This window comes from Erpetoichthys calabaricus, chromosome 10 (assembly GCF_900747795.2).
Source record: "Erpetoichthys calabaricus chromosome 10, fErpCal1.3, whole genome shotgun sequence".
NCBI classification, from domain to species: domain Eukaryota; kingdom Metazoa; phylum Chordata; class Cladistia; order Polypteriformes; family Polypteridae; genus Erpetoichthys; species Erpetoichthys calabaricus.
In genome coordinates, this window is record NC_041403.2 from 85,078,037 (window position 1) to 85,093,678 (window position 15,642).

Sequence of the window (15,642 nt, forward strand, 5' to 3'; positions counted from 1 at the left end):
CGCGATTGGCAATGCTGTCTATATGGACGATGCAGGCAGACAACAACACTGCGAATTGCAGTTTGTTTATAAGTATTATTAGGTAAGAGTTTAATTACTGTAAATGATTTTAACATGTTTTTACTGTGTATATAACAATAAACTTCTTGTATAATAATAAGGTAAAAGTGTCAGTCGCTAAGTCTAACTTTTTTATTTACCCCTTGATATAAAACAGATGTGTTATGTAACAGCACAGAATATGTAGCTTTTATTATCATTTGAATAATAGTGTCAGGTTGTTGAGTGCTAAAGCAGATAAAGAATTGAAAGAAGCATTGATACCTTTCTCCGGTTTTTCTGTTCAAATGAGGGCTGATTTTTGAATGTGGCGTGATTACTTACTAATCAATTTAATTCGATTGTTGTAGGTTTGAACATGGACGGGCAGATGAATGTGTATTAAAGAAACTTCTGGAAACGGTAGACAGGCGATGTCTGTAAAATGGGAAGGACTTTGGGAAAAGTAGCTTTTGTGCGATAAAAATGCATAGTTATTAACCGGATGTTAGCAGTCGATTTTAAACAGAGCACACATATATATTTGAAATTTTATTTTAAAGACTTAAGTCGAAATTCCAATTGTTGCTCGTGCTATGTGCAACTATAACCATGATCTGATACTGATGCTCAAGTTATGCACCAGTTAAGTGACTATGTATATTGGGCGCACTTACGGCCCATTATAGCTGGATAACCGATAAACACTCACGGATATCGAATCCAGACATTGCAAAGGCGTTCTATAAACAATTAGGTAAGCAAGCCACATGTCGTATTTAAAATCAAACTTTTTTTTTTTCGATTCGCTGCCGAGCGATCTAATATCCGGGGGAGAATGGGAGGCGTCATTCCCCTTGGAAGTGAGCGGCTCAGTTGATTGACTATTGATCAAAGGTCTCTCTCTTTGTCCTTTTGAGGACAAATAAAGTATATCTTTCTATCTGTATATACTTGATCACACCAGGGTAATTATGGTGGTGCAGTTGTTAATGTTGTCTCCCAAATATTCAGGGACCCAAGTCTGATTTCTGGCCTGTTACATTTTGCACAGTTTTCAAATTGTTCAGATGTTTTTATTTCCTTTAATAACCTGATGTCTGTTTTTCAGCTGATGTATTTCGGTAAAGAAAGACTCATTTGTTTTTGGTTTTACAGTTAACTCTGACTTTTGTTTGTTATTGCTGTTGTGTGTCTGTTTTTAGCTTTTTGGAATTTTTGTTATTTTTCTTTTCGGTTTGTAAAGGAGAAAGAAGTTAAACTCTGAGTCAAATTATCTTGGGAGGTATTTTTATAGTTACAAATTGTTAAGTAACTGGAGCAAACTAAAATTATGACTTTAAAATGTTTAATGTCTCCTAAATGAGAATCTAGTTAGGCCATGCCGGCTGTGTTACTTTGCCGCTTGCTTCACCACCTTCACATTTTGTATGGATGCAGTTTTAAAGGTGCAAATGCACAATCTGCTGAAATCATAGATGCGAACATTTGGTGTGTTTAGATACAGTCCTTGAAAAATTATTTTAGACTGCACATTCAAACTGTAGTATGGAGCATATAATATTTCCATAGTAGTTCAGAAAAATCATAGCACAACAATTTACATATGGGGGTGCCACTTTAAGGCGGTGTTCTTATACTGTTCATGTTATAATTTTGTGAGATCCAAAATAATAAATTATTTATGTTTTCTTATGTTGTATATTTCCTGATCAAACTTGCTTACATTTCATTTTTCACTGTTGCTTTTTATAACAAACTGAAGGTTTTCTGTAAAAATATTTTGTGAATTTGCTTTACTGCTATTCAAACACCTTATTTTCTAGAAGTGTTCAAGGTATTGTCACATCTCCTACAAATTTCTAAATTTAAATAGTAGCTTTTGCCAAAGAAATGGAAAAAAAATTGCATGAGTGAATGTCTATACTGCAGCTTACATACACACATCTTTTCTCAGCCCTGTACTTCATCTGATAATAAAAGCGTACATCAGAGTTGAGCTGATACCTCTGCAGACAGAGCCGCATTAAGATGGGTGCTATTGATGCTGCAGCATTAGACCCATTCCTGAAATAGGCCCAGATGAAAACAGATGAGTGAGTGTCAAATGCACATGCACCAATGATGGCGAGAAAAAATAGGCCTTTTTTGCGCTGCAGCATCAGGCTCAATTTCGTCTGTAATCCGGCCCTGTCTGCAGAGGCTCTTTTAGACAAAAAGATGGCTAAATAGATTTTCATTTTAGCCATGTGACTGCAAATTGAACCCTGCCTGGATGTCATGAAAAAATAACACTCCTATAAGGAGGCATTGATTCAGTTGTCAGAGGTTGCACCTTCCTTCAAAGTTAGCTGCATCCATCTCTTTTGGGGACATGAAAACTGATGAGCTGCTCTGTCTTTGGGAGAACTGAAAGCTGATGATCCACTCTCTTTGGGTTAAGAAGCCTCTGTGGAGAAAAAAAGCCAAGCTCTGTGATATGGACTGAGCCCAGTCTGAGAAGCAGTACTACTTCAAGAAGGGATGATCAACACCTACACTCTTGTACCAGAAAGAGCATTGATGTGCTCGCTACAGCTTCATAGGGAAAAGCAAAGATTCTAACAGTGAGCTAAGAAAGGCAGCCTCACACCACACTACGAAGAAAGGACTTGGTAGGGGTTCAGTGGCACTTGAACCTGGAGAAACAACAGGCAACTCCACAAAGCACTAGACATTCTCTTTAAAGACTTGGTATTGTAAAACTGGTCCAAGATAAATTAGATCTCTAAATAGCCAGCAAACAGTCAGCCTCTTCGGTGTTACTTGTTTGTTTGTCTGTTTTATGTCCTGTCTTCTATGTCAATATACAGTATATGAAGTTATCATATCTCAATAATCCTTGTGTTTATCAATAAATTGTGTTATTCTGGCTTTACATAAAGTGTGCTTCAGTTACCTTGGTATGAATCTGTTAGAAACTAAGGAAAACAAGGTGGGAGCCTTATGTAATTATTTAATTACTGGTATTGCCAAAGACAAAACTACATCAATCAAATCTCTCCCCCCCCCCCCTATACTTCATTTGCTACATTTTATTTGGTGTCCCCGAGTGGGCGAAACAGAAATACCACACATTAAACTGGTGTCCTTCTGTGGGCTTGAGTTAAAATTATTTTATGAGATTTTTGTGTTCATCTAACATTTATTTATATATATATATATTTATATATATATATATATATATATATATATATATATATATATATAAATAAAAAAAAGTGTGTGTCTGTTTTCTTGTCCAGTTGCTGTGTCTCTGTGATATCCCATTTGGTATAAGATTTGTGAAGAAATGCTAATGTTTGTGATACAACATCTGTTGGTATGAAAAATGCAATGCATGTTATTACTACATGCATTACAAAATACATTCCAGTTAATAGTGCACTGGAAATGTTAACGGTGAATATGCTGAGTAAAACATTGATTACTTTGAGTTCATCCGTTTTTAAATGGGTAGCACAGCTAGTTATTACATACAATGAAATTAAGATAGGCTTTTTTTTTTTTTTTTTTATAATCTATTTTGCAGACACTTTTCTGTGCCTGCAGTTGCTTTGCAGTTTCGGGGTTTAAGTTTCTGCCATAGAATTCCAGTACTTTAAGTGTAAGGTGTTTATGGGTCTATCACTGCCTTTCCCTATGAAGTCTGTCACTATTAATCTGTGAAATCTCATTTCCTATGTATTTTTATAAGCTGATACAGTATATATTGTGTTTATTACTATTTTAATTATTTGAATTGGTAGATATGGAGAAACCTGAGATGATTTTTAAGAATTACAACAGAACTCGTGAAAGCAACAGTTATACATACGATTCTAAAAAATATGAGCTTGACGACCCAGATGCTGAGGATAATTTTCGAAGAAAATTGAAATTCTATTTTATGAATCCGTGTGATAAATTCAAAGCCCGTGGAAGAAAGCCTTGGAAATTAGGACTACAGATTCTTAAGATTATTATTATAACAGCCCAGGTAGGTATTTTATTAACGCAGCGGTAGTTTTATTTTCTTTTTGTAATCCTAAAATGGGTAACTTGCAGTAGTACACTTCTAACAAATGAAATTACCTTTTTATTTTATGTAAAATATAAATTTAGACATTACTACATTTATATTTTATAGAACAGAACTATCTTTCACAGTACATTTTAAAAATAGAAAGCCATATTTTATTACAGTGGTGAGTTTGCTTTGTGCCTGATGTTCTCCCATAAATCCCTAAATTGGATTGAGCAGATTCATAAATCAAAGGAAGGGCAGTGTTAAATTTTGGCTAGAACAAACTTGGGGGTGAGGTCCTTGGGGAAACATCTCCATAGTGCTAAATACCATTAAATACAACTTGCTTTGGATGTAATGTTTGCCCAATGTAAAGTCAACTTGGGAACTTTGCAAAAGAATAAATTTTCAGATTTACTTCTGTTAGGAAATGGGTGGCATGAAAATTCACTTTAATACTACTGAAAAATGCATCTAATATTCATGGTTATCTAATTCTTTGAAAGATTCTGAATTTTTCTGCGGGCTTGATCTGTCTGTACAAGCATTTACCCTTTCTCTAGAATGTCCCCTGTGGCCCATGGTGTTATTTTACTTTCATATTCTTTCTGATGATCAGAGTTTGTGGATTACAGAGAAATATCTAAACCTCAAGAGGGCCCGTCTGTGGTCTACTTCAATTGTATGAACTGGAGAGGAAGTCTTGGTTATGAATTTTATTTACAAATTTTTCTTTTTCTCTCCATTTTGTAGCTGGTATCCTTTGGTTTGAGTAATCAGATGGTGGTTGCTTTTAAAGAAGACAACCTGAATGCCTTTAAACACCTTTTCCTCAGAGGCTATACATATAAACTGGAAGATAACTTTGCAGTATACACTAAAAGTGATTTTTTTGAATCGATCTCTTATGCAGTGTATCAGGCAAGTAAATTGCTTAACAACCAGTATTCCATTAAATGTGTTTTGTTTGTATGTATAATTGTTTGCTTTTAACTTTATTCTGAACTATTTTATTAGCTTAAAGATTACGTCTGATGTGATGCATTGAATGTTACACCTGAATGTCCAGTTTGTAGCTTTTGAAGAGCTAGCTGGAATTAGTTGTTCTTTTCCTAAGAATTCAATTTGTAGGAATACTAACAGGCACAGTAACCTTGAGGGTCAGCATGGAAAAAATGATGCAAAATCTATCCTATATGGTGTCCTTTTAGGTACTTGTCCTAATTGTGTGTGACATTTTGAGTGTGTTTAATTTAGAGTCTTTGCTGTTGAAACATTGAAATTTAATGCTCAATAATGGCATTCTATTGCAACCTCTAATTGTGTGTGAATACAGGAAGGAGCTATGGGATGAGACAAGGTTCTAGTGAGAACATATTTGGATTACTATGTGCAGTTGTGGTCACCATGCTACACAGTTACAGTATATTAGAGAAGCTGTAGAAACGATAGTGGGTAAATGCATAGTGTGGCTAAAAGAGCAGAATAGGCTATGTGGGAACCTAATACAACTGTTCTAAATTCTCAAAGATATAGATGAAGTTGATTTAAGTAGGAACTTTTTTTTTCTTCTTTTCCAATTATATATTGAATCACATGTTCAAGGTGGAAAGAAAAGTGCATTTGAGACTGAAATAAGGAGGAAATTATTTAAACACAGGAATCTATGACTAAGTACAAAGTCCTACGGTTAAAGTGGTAACCTTCACATCTTATGTGGACAAGATATTGTGACAAATGTATTTATTTATTGATTTCTATTAGCTAGTCAGTTGAGCTTGATGAACTGGACTGAAAGTTCTAGCTCTTATAGTATGTTGAAGAAATGAGTAAGCTAAACACTGTGTTCTTTTAGGCAGGATGAAGTACAAAAGTTCTTTTTGAATAAAATTTAAAAAGCATCAGGGGAAAATGACTCGTTTAATTCCATACTAGTAATATAACAAGTAAAAAAAATAGATTAGAAGTAAGAACAAATAATACCAATGAAATGTTGTGTCAAACATATTTTAAATTACAAATCCTGTATTGGAAAGTGATCTTCCCTCGAGATAGAGTAGTAAAGAAACCTGAATACCTATTTATCAATATTGCAATTATATTGTATCCTGCAACTTTAAGGTCCTTTTGTAGTCTAATCCTAATTTAATGCTTGCTTGTAAGCCAACACTGTTGCCGAGATGTGTCAATACTTTAAATTCTATTTAACATCCTGAGGTTCCGTAAATGCATCCTTGAGATATCCCTTTTGCGGTTTGCTCTAGCACTGAATAGTACATATCTACAATACTAATAGAAAATGCTTTTAGTCTTTGTTTGAATAGAATAAATTCAAGTGTTTTTTTGTAATCGAAGGTAAAAAACAAAAACAGATCTAGCATTTTGCAGTAACAGGAAAATACTATATGTAAGTTAGCAAATTTGGTATACATTTTAATGACCAACCAATTTGTTTCCAAGCACTACTTTGAATTGTGAATTTAACTTCAGTTAATAGGTCTTGATATGGTCTTAACATAAAACAGGAACTAGCCAGCAAGTTCATTATTAAAGTTACATACTGTATTCTTCTTGCCTATTTTTTTACTTCTCTACTCTATTGGTTATGGTAGGAGTATTTTCATTTTTAATGTATAGTTCTAAACAAAGTTAATGCTCATCACAGAGTAGTTGGTTGAATTTCTTATTTCAGATTAAGTAAAGGTTTTGGAAAGTTTGAGGAAGGAATTTCTTGTATTTTCCATAAACATAATTAACAGTAGTGACTTAAAGTACAATCACTCACAATTCTTTTTATAAAAAAAGGAAGTATATGGGTACTGTCATGGTACAAATGTCATGGTACAAATATCCTTATTTGAAGTGTTACTGATACTAAGTTCAGAGCAATTAAGATACATATTACAATCCAAAATGTTTTAAAATGTTTATATACAGACACATGTGCAGAATGCACATTTTTAATAGGAACACTGGTCACTACATATTATGATGAAGTTGATGCTGTTGACCAATGTGTCCAGTATTGCACAAACAAAAATGGGAGTCTGCACTTAGACCACAGTATGTCATGTCAGACTGGAAGGCATTCCAGGAATACATTATAGTTGTGCAAGTATCCTGGTGGCGAGATTATGGCCCAAGTTGGCAGTGATTAATGGAGTGGGTTACTGGATTGCTGACAGGAGTCAGTCTTTCAGTTTGGGAAATTAACAGGAGTTGGAGTGAACAATAGTTGGGGCATTCCTATTTAATTCTGTCTTGAAGTACAGTTGGGTCCATAAATATTTGGACAGAGACAACTTTTTTCTAATTTTGGTTCTGTACATTACCACAATGAATTTTAAATGAAACAACTCAGATGCAGTTGAAGTGCAGACTTTCAGCTTTAATTCAGTTGGGTGAACAAAACGATTGCATAAAAATGTGAGGCAACTAAAGCATTTTTTTAACACAATCCCTTCATTTCAGGGGCTCAAAAGTAATTGGACAAATTAAATAACTGGAAATAAAATGTTCATTTCTAATACTTGGTTGAAAACCCTTGAACTCATGGACATCACCAGATGCTGGGTTTCCTCCTTTTTAATGCTCTGCCAGGCCTTTACTGCAGCGGCTTTCAGTTGCTGTTTGTTTGTGGGCCTTTCTGTCCGAAGTTTAGTCTTCAACAAGTGAAATGCATGCTCAATTGGGTTAAGATCAGGTGACTGACTTGGCCATTAAAGAATTTTCCACTTCTTTGCTTTAATAAACTCCTGGGTTGCTTTGGCTGTATGTTTTGGGTCATTGTCCATCTGTATCATGAAACGCCGCCCAATCAATTGGACTGTATTTAGCTGGATTTGAGCAGACAGTATGTCTCTGAACACCTCAGAATTCATTCGGCTGCTTCTGTCCTGTGTCACATCATCAATAAACACTAGTGTCCCAGTGCCACTGGGAGCTATGCACGCCCAAGCCATCACACTGCCTCCACCGTGTTTTACAGATGATGTGGTATGCTTTGGATAATGAGCTGTTCCATGGCTTCTCCATACTTTTTTCTTGCCATCATTCTGGTAGAGGTTTTTTTTTTTTTTGTTTTTTGTTTCGCCTTATACAATTTCTTGTATTAGGAATTTGGTAGTTTTCGCATACCCTTTGGGGTCAGAGCGCAGGGTCAGCCATTGTACAGAGCCCCTGGAGCAATTACAGGTTAAGGGCCTTGCTCAAGGGCCCAGCAGAGCAGTGGCCTTTTTTGGCAGTGACGGGGATTGGAACCGGCAACCTTCGGAATACCAGCGCAGCTCCTTAGCCTCAGAGCCACCACTCCGCCCTCATTTGATCTTGGTTTCATCTGTCCAAAGAACTGTGCTGGCTTTTTTAGATGTTCTTTAGCAAAGTCCAATCTAGCCTTTCTATTTTTGAGGCTTATTAGTGGCTTGCACCTTGCAGTGCACCCTTTGTATTTACTTTCATGCAGTCCTCTCTTTATGGTAGACTTGGATATCGATACGCCTAACCCCTGGAGAGTGTTGTTCACTTGGTTGGCTGTTGTGAAGGGGTTTCTCTTCACCATGGACGTCCAGGTCTTTTTGCGTTGCTGAGTTCACCAGTGCTCGCTTTCTTTCTCAGGATGTACCAAACTGTAGATTTTGCCACTCGTAATATTGTAGCAATTTTTTGGATGGGTTTTTTCTGTTTTCGCAGCTTCTTTCACCTGCATGGAGAGCTCCTTTGACTGCATGTTGTCTGTTCACAGCAAAATCTTCCACATGCAAGCACCATACCTCAAATCAACTCCAGGCCTTTTATCTGCTTAATTGATAATGACATAACGACGGACTTGCCCACACCTGCCCATGAAATAGCCTTTGAGTCAATTGTCCAATTACTTTTGAGCCCCTGAAATGAAGGGATTGTGTTAAAAAAATGCTTTAGTTGCCTTCACATTTTTATGCAATTGTTTTGTTCACCCCACTGAATTAAAGCTGAAAGTTTGCACTTCAACTGCATCTGAGTTGTTTCATTTAAAATTCATTGTGGTAATGTGCAGAACCAAAATTAGAAAAAGGTTGTCTGTCCAAATATTTATGGACCTAACTGTATACTATTTATTTGAGTGGGTTTTTTTCTCCAATTGATAGATGCCTGAAAATTGATGTTGACATCATAGTTCTTTTTTTTAGGTAGGGGACTTAATTGATGTTTTATTTCTGCAGTACTTGCACCTCCCAAATGTATCTGTTGGAAATCATGCTTATGAATGGAATGGTGAGGAATATCCTGGCTTGATTATCTGCCAGGAGCTGTATAAGAATAGTTCAATCTATCCTGGAAATGAGACTTTTGATATTGACACTAAAGTTGAAACAGGTAAGGTATTTTACTAAACTTTTCATAAGAATACGTCAGGTCTTGGAACAGATGAGTTTATTCTGCTAAAGTGGTGATATAGTGAACTTTACTCTCTAGCATCTCTCAGGCACGTGCTTTAACCATATTTTACAAGTCACTTAATATAAATAAGAAGGTCCAGGCAACTGGATTTGCTTGTTACTGTCTGTCACTTGTACTTTGTGTGTGTATGTATAAATGTGTGTATGTGTATATATATATATATATATATATAATATTATACTAGACAAAGAGCCCGTTTCGAAAACGAAAGATGAAACGGGCACGAGTTTGTGTCAGCAGTGTATGAAGAACAAATGATAAGTAACGAAGAAGTGGTTTTGTAATGATTGTAGTCCGCTTTACTCATTACTGTACAGGCTTGTACTGTTAGTTGATGAATTTTTCAGGCCTATAGTATAATATTGAATGATGAATGTTCCAGTACAATATGGAATAGAAATAAGTATAAGCACCACAAACCTGATATAGGTGTATTGAATGAATGCGTAATTGAATCAGAATGCGTAATTAGGCCTCGAGCTGTAGTCGAAATCGACTTTCAGGCCTCTAGAGCTTTAATCGAAGTCGCCTTTCTCTTTGAATTTTCACGGCCGTAAATCCGCCGCCTGCCGCGATGTCGGTCTCATAAGGTTTTTCGGGCAGCTGCGCAGAAGGCGACTGTGCATTCGGCTTCAGACAGACGTGAGTGAGTGAGTAGGCTGGCGAAATTATATATATAATTTTTTTTTTTTTTTTTCTTCCCACATCCAATCCAGGTTAAATGACTCACACCTGACCTAGTTTATTTGACATAAACACAGTATTTGCGTTATGTGGACAACTGTTCTGTCTGGGGCTTATTTTCTTGCTTGTACCCAGTGTTAAAGCGTCTTGGTGCCCAGGGATGGATAAGGTGGCATCATAAAATGATTGAGTTACTAATAATGTTTTTTTGTTGTGTTAGTGTACGTTTGTTGTAATACTTGGATCGGATTAAAAAATTGAATTGAAAGCTTTATTGCCATTTAACACCGTTGCTAGAAATTGAATTTAATATTACAGCCAAATCAACAACAAGAGTAGATCGTAACTTAATGTATTTAACATCACCTCGGTTGTGTTCAACAACAGATAACAATATAATAAGTAACCAGTAAAGTACATACACAGTATGTGGCTTCACTCCTACAGGTCTTTTAAGTTTACAAATATGATGTTTGTGTTGAGTGTACAGAAGTACTATTAAACATGTGTTATGAAGGATGCAGTGATATTTTCATTGTTTCTATAAAATGAAACCAGAATGGACTTTGAGATTTTTATGTTGAATAGGGTTGAATATTTTTTCCTCATTCTATGAAGTGTTTTTTTTTTTTTTTTTTTATTTCCTCTGAATGTTGAAATTTACAGCCAGAGGTGGAGTAGAAAGTAATTTTCTGTAAAATCCATAACCACAGGATGCGGACGGTAGAACAAACTCCACATGAAAAGGAGTTTGATTTAATTCATAATTTCACTTGTGACTGCAAAAGTATATCATATTAGTTTGATTGTCAAGTAGCAGGCATAAAAGAGGTCTGAAAATGTAGCACTTTCATTTGCAAGTTCTCAAAACAAGAGATGGCATCTAAGCAGAGCTACAGTGGGTACGGAAAGTATTCAGACCCCCTTCAATTTTTCACTCTTTGTCATATTGCAGCCATTTGCTAAAATCATTTAAATTAATTTTTTCCCTCATTAATGTACACACAGCACCCCATATTGACAGACAAAAAAAAGAATTTTTGAAATTGTTTCAGATTTATTAAAAAAGAAAAACTGAAATATCACACCGCTTAGAATTAAGGCTAACTCCCGCATGGAGTTTGCTAAAAGACACCTGAAGGACTCTGAGATGGTGAGAAATAAGATTCTCTGGTCTGATGAGACCAAGATAGAACTTTCTGGCCTTAATTCTAAGCGGTATGTGTGGAGACAACCAGGCACTGCTCATCACTTGTCCAATACAGTCCCCACAGTGAAGCATGGCAGTGGCAGCATCATGCTGTGGGGGTGTTTTTCAGCTGCAGGGACAGGACGACTGATTGCAGTCGAGGGAAAGATGAATGCGGTGAAGTACAGGGATATCCTGGACAAAAACCTTCTCCAGAGTGCTAAGGACCTCAGACTGGGCCAAAGGTTTACCTTCCAACAAGACAATGACCCTAAGCACACAGCTAAAATAACGAAGGAGTGGCTTCACAACAACTCTGTGACTGTTCTTGAAAGGCCCAGCCAGAGCTCTGACTTAAACCCAATTGAGCATCTCTGGAGAGACCTAAAAATGGCTGTCCACCAACGTTTACCATCCAACCTGACAGAACTGGAGAGGATCTGCAAGGAGGAATGGCAGAGGATCCCCAAATCCAGGTGTGAAAAACTTGTTGCATCTTTCTCAAGAAGACTCATGGCTGTATTAGCTCAAAAGGGTGCTTCTACTAAATACTGAGCAAAGGGTCTGAATACTTAGGACCATGTGATATTTCAGTTTTTCTTTTTTAATAAATCTGCAACAATTTCAAAAATTCTTTTTTTTGTCTGTCAATATGGGGTGAAAATGAGGGAAAAAATTAATTTAAATGATTTTAGCAAATGGCTGTAGTATGACAAAGAGTGAAAAATTGAAGGGGGTCTGAATACTTTCCGTACCCACTGTAAGTAGTGGATGCCTGAATTGCAGGTGCATTGGTCATAAAAAAAACTGCAAAACTAATGTATAAAGAGGAACATTCAAAAGTAGTCACAGCTATATGGCAAACATGGGTACAGTGCATTGGAATTGTGAAACCATGAGAGTAACTTTAAGCTCACCAGCAGGGTTAAATGGACATTTCACAGGATAGTTGATAAATACCATAAATGCTCAGCCTTGAATCTGTGCTATTTAAAATGAGTGGCTGAACTTGTGCCGAAAACCGTGTTAAACCCCTCACTGGTCTTCAATTTATCTGAGAGAGAGAGAGGGTGTTAAAGGAAAATGGTATTATAACACTCATCGGTAAGACTTCCAGTAAATCCTTAAGTACTCAAAAGTTTGACTTTTTTCAGTAAGGAGTGTCAGGGTGAAGCTGATGTTAAGATGATCTGATCAACTTTTATAGTTTTGTGTTTTATTTCATGCATTAAAAGATGATCAAGAATTAACCTTCTTGGTGAGGACCCCGAACATGACTCTGGCTTGGAAGGTTATGTAATTACAGTTAAGCCCGAGTCAAACTCTGGGTGATGTGTTATAATCCGTATAATGGGGTTAAACCTGAATAACTCTTGGGACAGTGTTCTGTTGCCATCTAGTGGTTAACATAAAACATTGTGCTGCAAAACATGCATGAATATTTCTCTGCATTTTGTTATTCTAAAGTAACTCCTCAATATTAACCCCTTTAATGGGGCTGTGAAAACAATGCTGAATCAGGGAGAGCATCTATAGACGTGCTTAATAAAGTGTTTTTAATAAAAAAAAAAATATATATATATATAAACTTGGTGGTCGTAGAGGCAGAGGTTCAGACATCCTTTACTTGGGAGAAAGTTTTAAGGTAGTTTCGAGACCAAAGAACTCCTAATGGTACTTTTTCTTTCATGTGCCCTCCGTCACATTTCTTAGGGAAAAGGATATAGTTTTAGACATTCGGCCACTAAAAATAAATGCCTTCTTTCAGCGGTGTACCTTCGCAGTTTTTATCATGCGTAAAGTTACAAGCATGTTTTGAACATTTGAAATTTCTTTGATTACTGTTCTTATTTTGCGAGTGGTAATTTAGTTAGTAGTTTTGCCCGTGTTTTGGTGCTTTTATAAGTTTCTTTTTTGAGATTTGTTTCTTCTGTGTAGCAATTAGACATATGTTAACCATTATTTGGTAATGAAGTATATAGTGACACCAGACCAGTTTCTCCAAAGATGTATAAAATCAAGCCATTCTTTGCCCACTGCATTCGAAAATGATCTGGAAGTTATATTCCAGAGGGAGATCTTTTGATCAAAGAAAGTTTACTGCTATGGAACGTTCGCCTAGGGTGGAAGGTATACATTCCGAAAAAAATCACATTTTGGGATGGAATCCTATAAGCTTTGTGAGGCAAAAAGTGGATATGTGTGGAATATGATGATGTACACAGGAAAAGATACAGAACTTGATGATGTTTGCATGCTGAGCAGACATTTACATCTCATAAGAGATGTGTAGTGTTTGTCACACAAGTAGAGGAGGGAAACCATATACTGCTTCAGAGACTGCAATGTTCCACTCTGTGCTGCTCCGTGCGTATCACATGCAACTGGAGCACTAAGTGAACAATGGACAATTTGTACATAATGTAAATAAATCTACAAAAAAATAGCATGAAATTAGCTTATTGTTGCCAACAAAAAAATGTTTAAATAACTGTTTGTAGTTTTAACTTTTTTTTTCTTCCAACAATTTTTAACTTGCATGTCAATTAGATCATCCATCCATCCATTATCCAACCCGCTATATCCTAACTACAGGGTCACGGGGGGGGTCTGCTGGAGCCAATCCCAGCCAACACAGGGCACAAGGCAGGAAACAAACCCTGGGCAGGGCGCCAGCCCACCGCAGGGCGCACACACACACACCAAGCACACACTCGGGACAATTTAGAATGGCCAATGCACCAAACCTGCATGTCTTTGGACTGTGGGAGGAAACCGGAGTACCTGGAGGAAACCCACACAGACACGGGGAGAACATGCAAACTCCATGCAGGGAGCAATTACATAATATTCTAGCAAAATTAAACTATTTCTATCAACTGATCTTTATATATATATATATATATATATATATATATATATAAAGGGGAATGACTACTGAAAAAAGAGCCCTGATGTATACAGCACTGCATGAACAAACCACCATGATATGCCTGGTGATTTTGATTGCCTGAAGGTTCACTTTGATGCAAGTAGCTGCATGGCCAAAAGACAAAATAAAGCCAATCAAGTAGAAGGACAAAAAAGATGTTTGTCCCCTCCTAAGCACTCTTCACAATGCAGCAACTGTTATTTGTGACATGGGAAATGTGGAAGTCACTAAACCTTGCACTGTGGTAGCCTACAATAATACAAGTGGTGTGTTGATTGTGCATTTCAGGCAGTGAAAATCTGCCCTGTCGTGCTCCAAGCAACAGAAAAAATATTCTAAGAAAAGTGTGCAAAGAAACACAATTGTACTGTCTCAATTGCAATACTGAGCTGTGCTTTGGTAACTGTTTCAAAACATGGCACACAGAGGACATTCTAAATCTGTTTACTAAACATGCTACTAGACATGCTAAATCTGCAGCAGTAGACACTATACATACCTTTCCCGCTGTATTTATGTTGACGTTTTGATATTTACATGTTTCAGTTACACATTTTGTTGTTGAAACATATTCAACATATTTCAGTTGGTTTTTCCAAGGATAAACACAATGCTAAGGAGGCTACAAGTAATGTAAGTAAAGTATGACAGTGTAGCATATCACAAGAGTACAAGGTTAAAATGATGTGTTAAAGATTACATGAAGAAATAGCAGTTTAAAATGCAATGCAGAAGTGGTAGAAGAGTAGTACTTCTTATATAATATGCTACTACGGCTGTTTGTGTGTCTGTCCAGGATTTTAAATCACCTGTAGCTTGTAAACCATTTGAACTATTGACCTGAAATGTGGTACACATATACTACGTGATGTCTACTATCCGCTTTCAGGGTGATTGACCTCAAAGGTTATTCCATTTTTTTTTTTTTTTTTTATTGTTCTTTTATTTTATTGTAGAATCAACTCCCAGTAGCGGGCAGCTGTGTGGTGCATGCCTATGGGTGCCATTTTCATTCCCTACCACCTATGCCGTCACTTCCCCTACCTCTTCATATCTTAAATTATTCTTGAGGCAGATTGAAGACTTAAGTGAAAATGAAAATGTACAAAGTAATTGCAACACAAACACTGACTTAATCAGTTTTAACGCAAAAAGATGCAGACGAAAGAAGAGAAGAAGCAGGCCACAAGGGTGGAGAAAAGCAGAGCTGCTCAGGAAGCAGCAAGCGCATCAACCTCTGAGCAAATGAATGCTAAACGTACAGAGATAGTATGAAAACTATGAATGCTCAAGTCAAGTGTATTCGTGCAGTGC

At 36.6% G+C, this 15,642-nt stretch overlaps 1 protein-coding gene across 1 annotated transcript in view; it reads left to right on the plus strand.

Annotated features, from left to right (window-relative positions):
- The window catches only part of mcoln3b (mucolipin TRP cation channel 3b), a 38,278-nt gene that overhangs the window by 1,676 nt on the left and 20,960 nt on the right, over positions 1 to 15,642 (plus strand). The window contains exons 2-4 of the mRNA XM_028811528.2: positions 3,828 to 4,057; positions 4,838 to 5,005; positions 9,286 to 9,439. Of these exons, the coding sequence (XP_028667361.1) occupies positions 3,828 to 4,057; positions 4,838 to 5,005; positions 9,286 to 9,439 (552 nt within the window). The remainder of the gene's footprint in view (positions 1 to 3,827; positions 4,058 to 4,837; positions 5,006 to 9,285; positions 9,440 to 15,642) is intronic.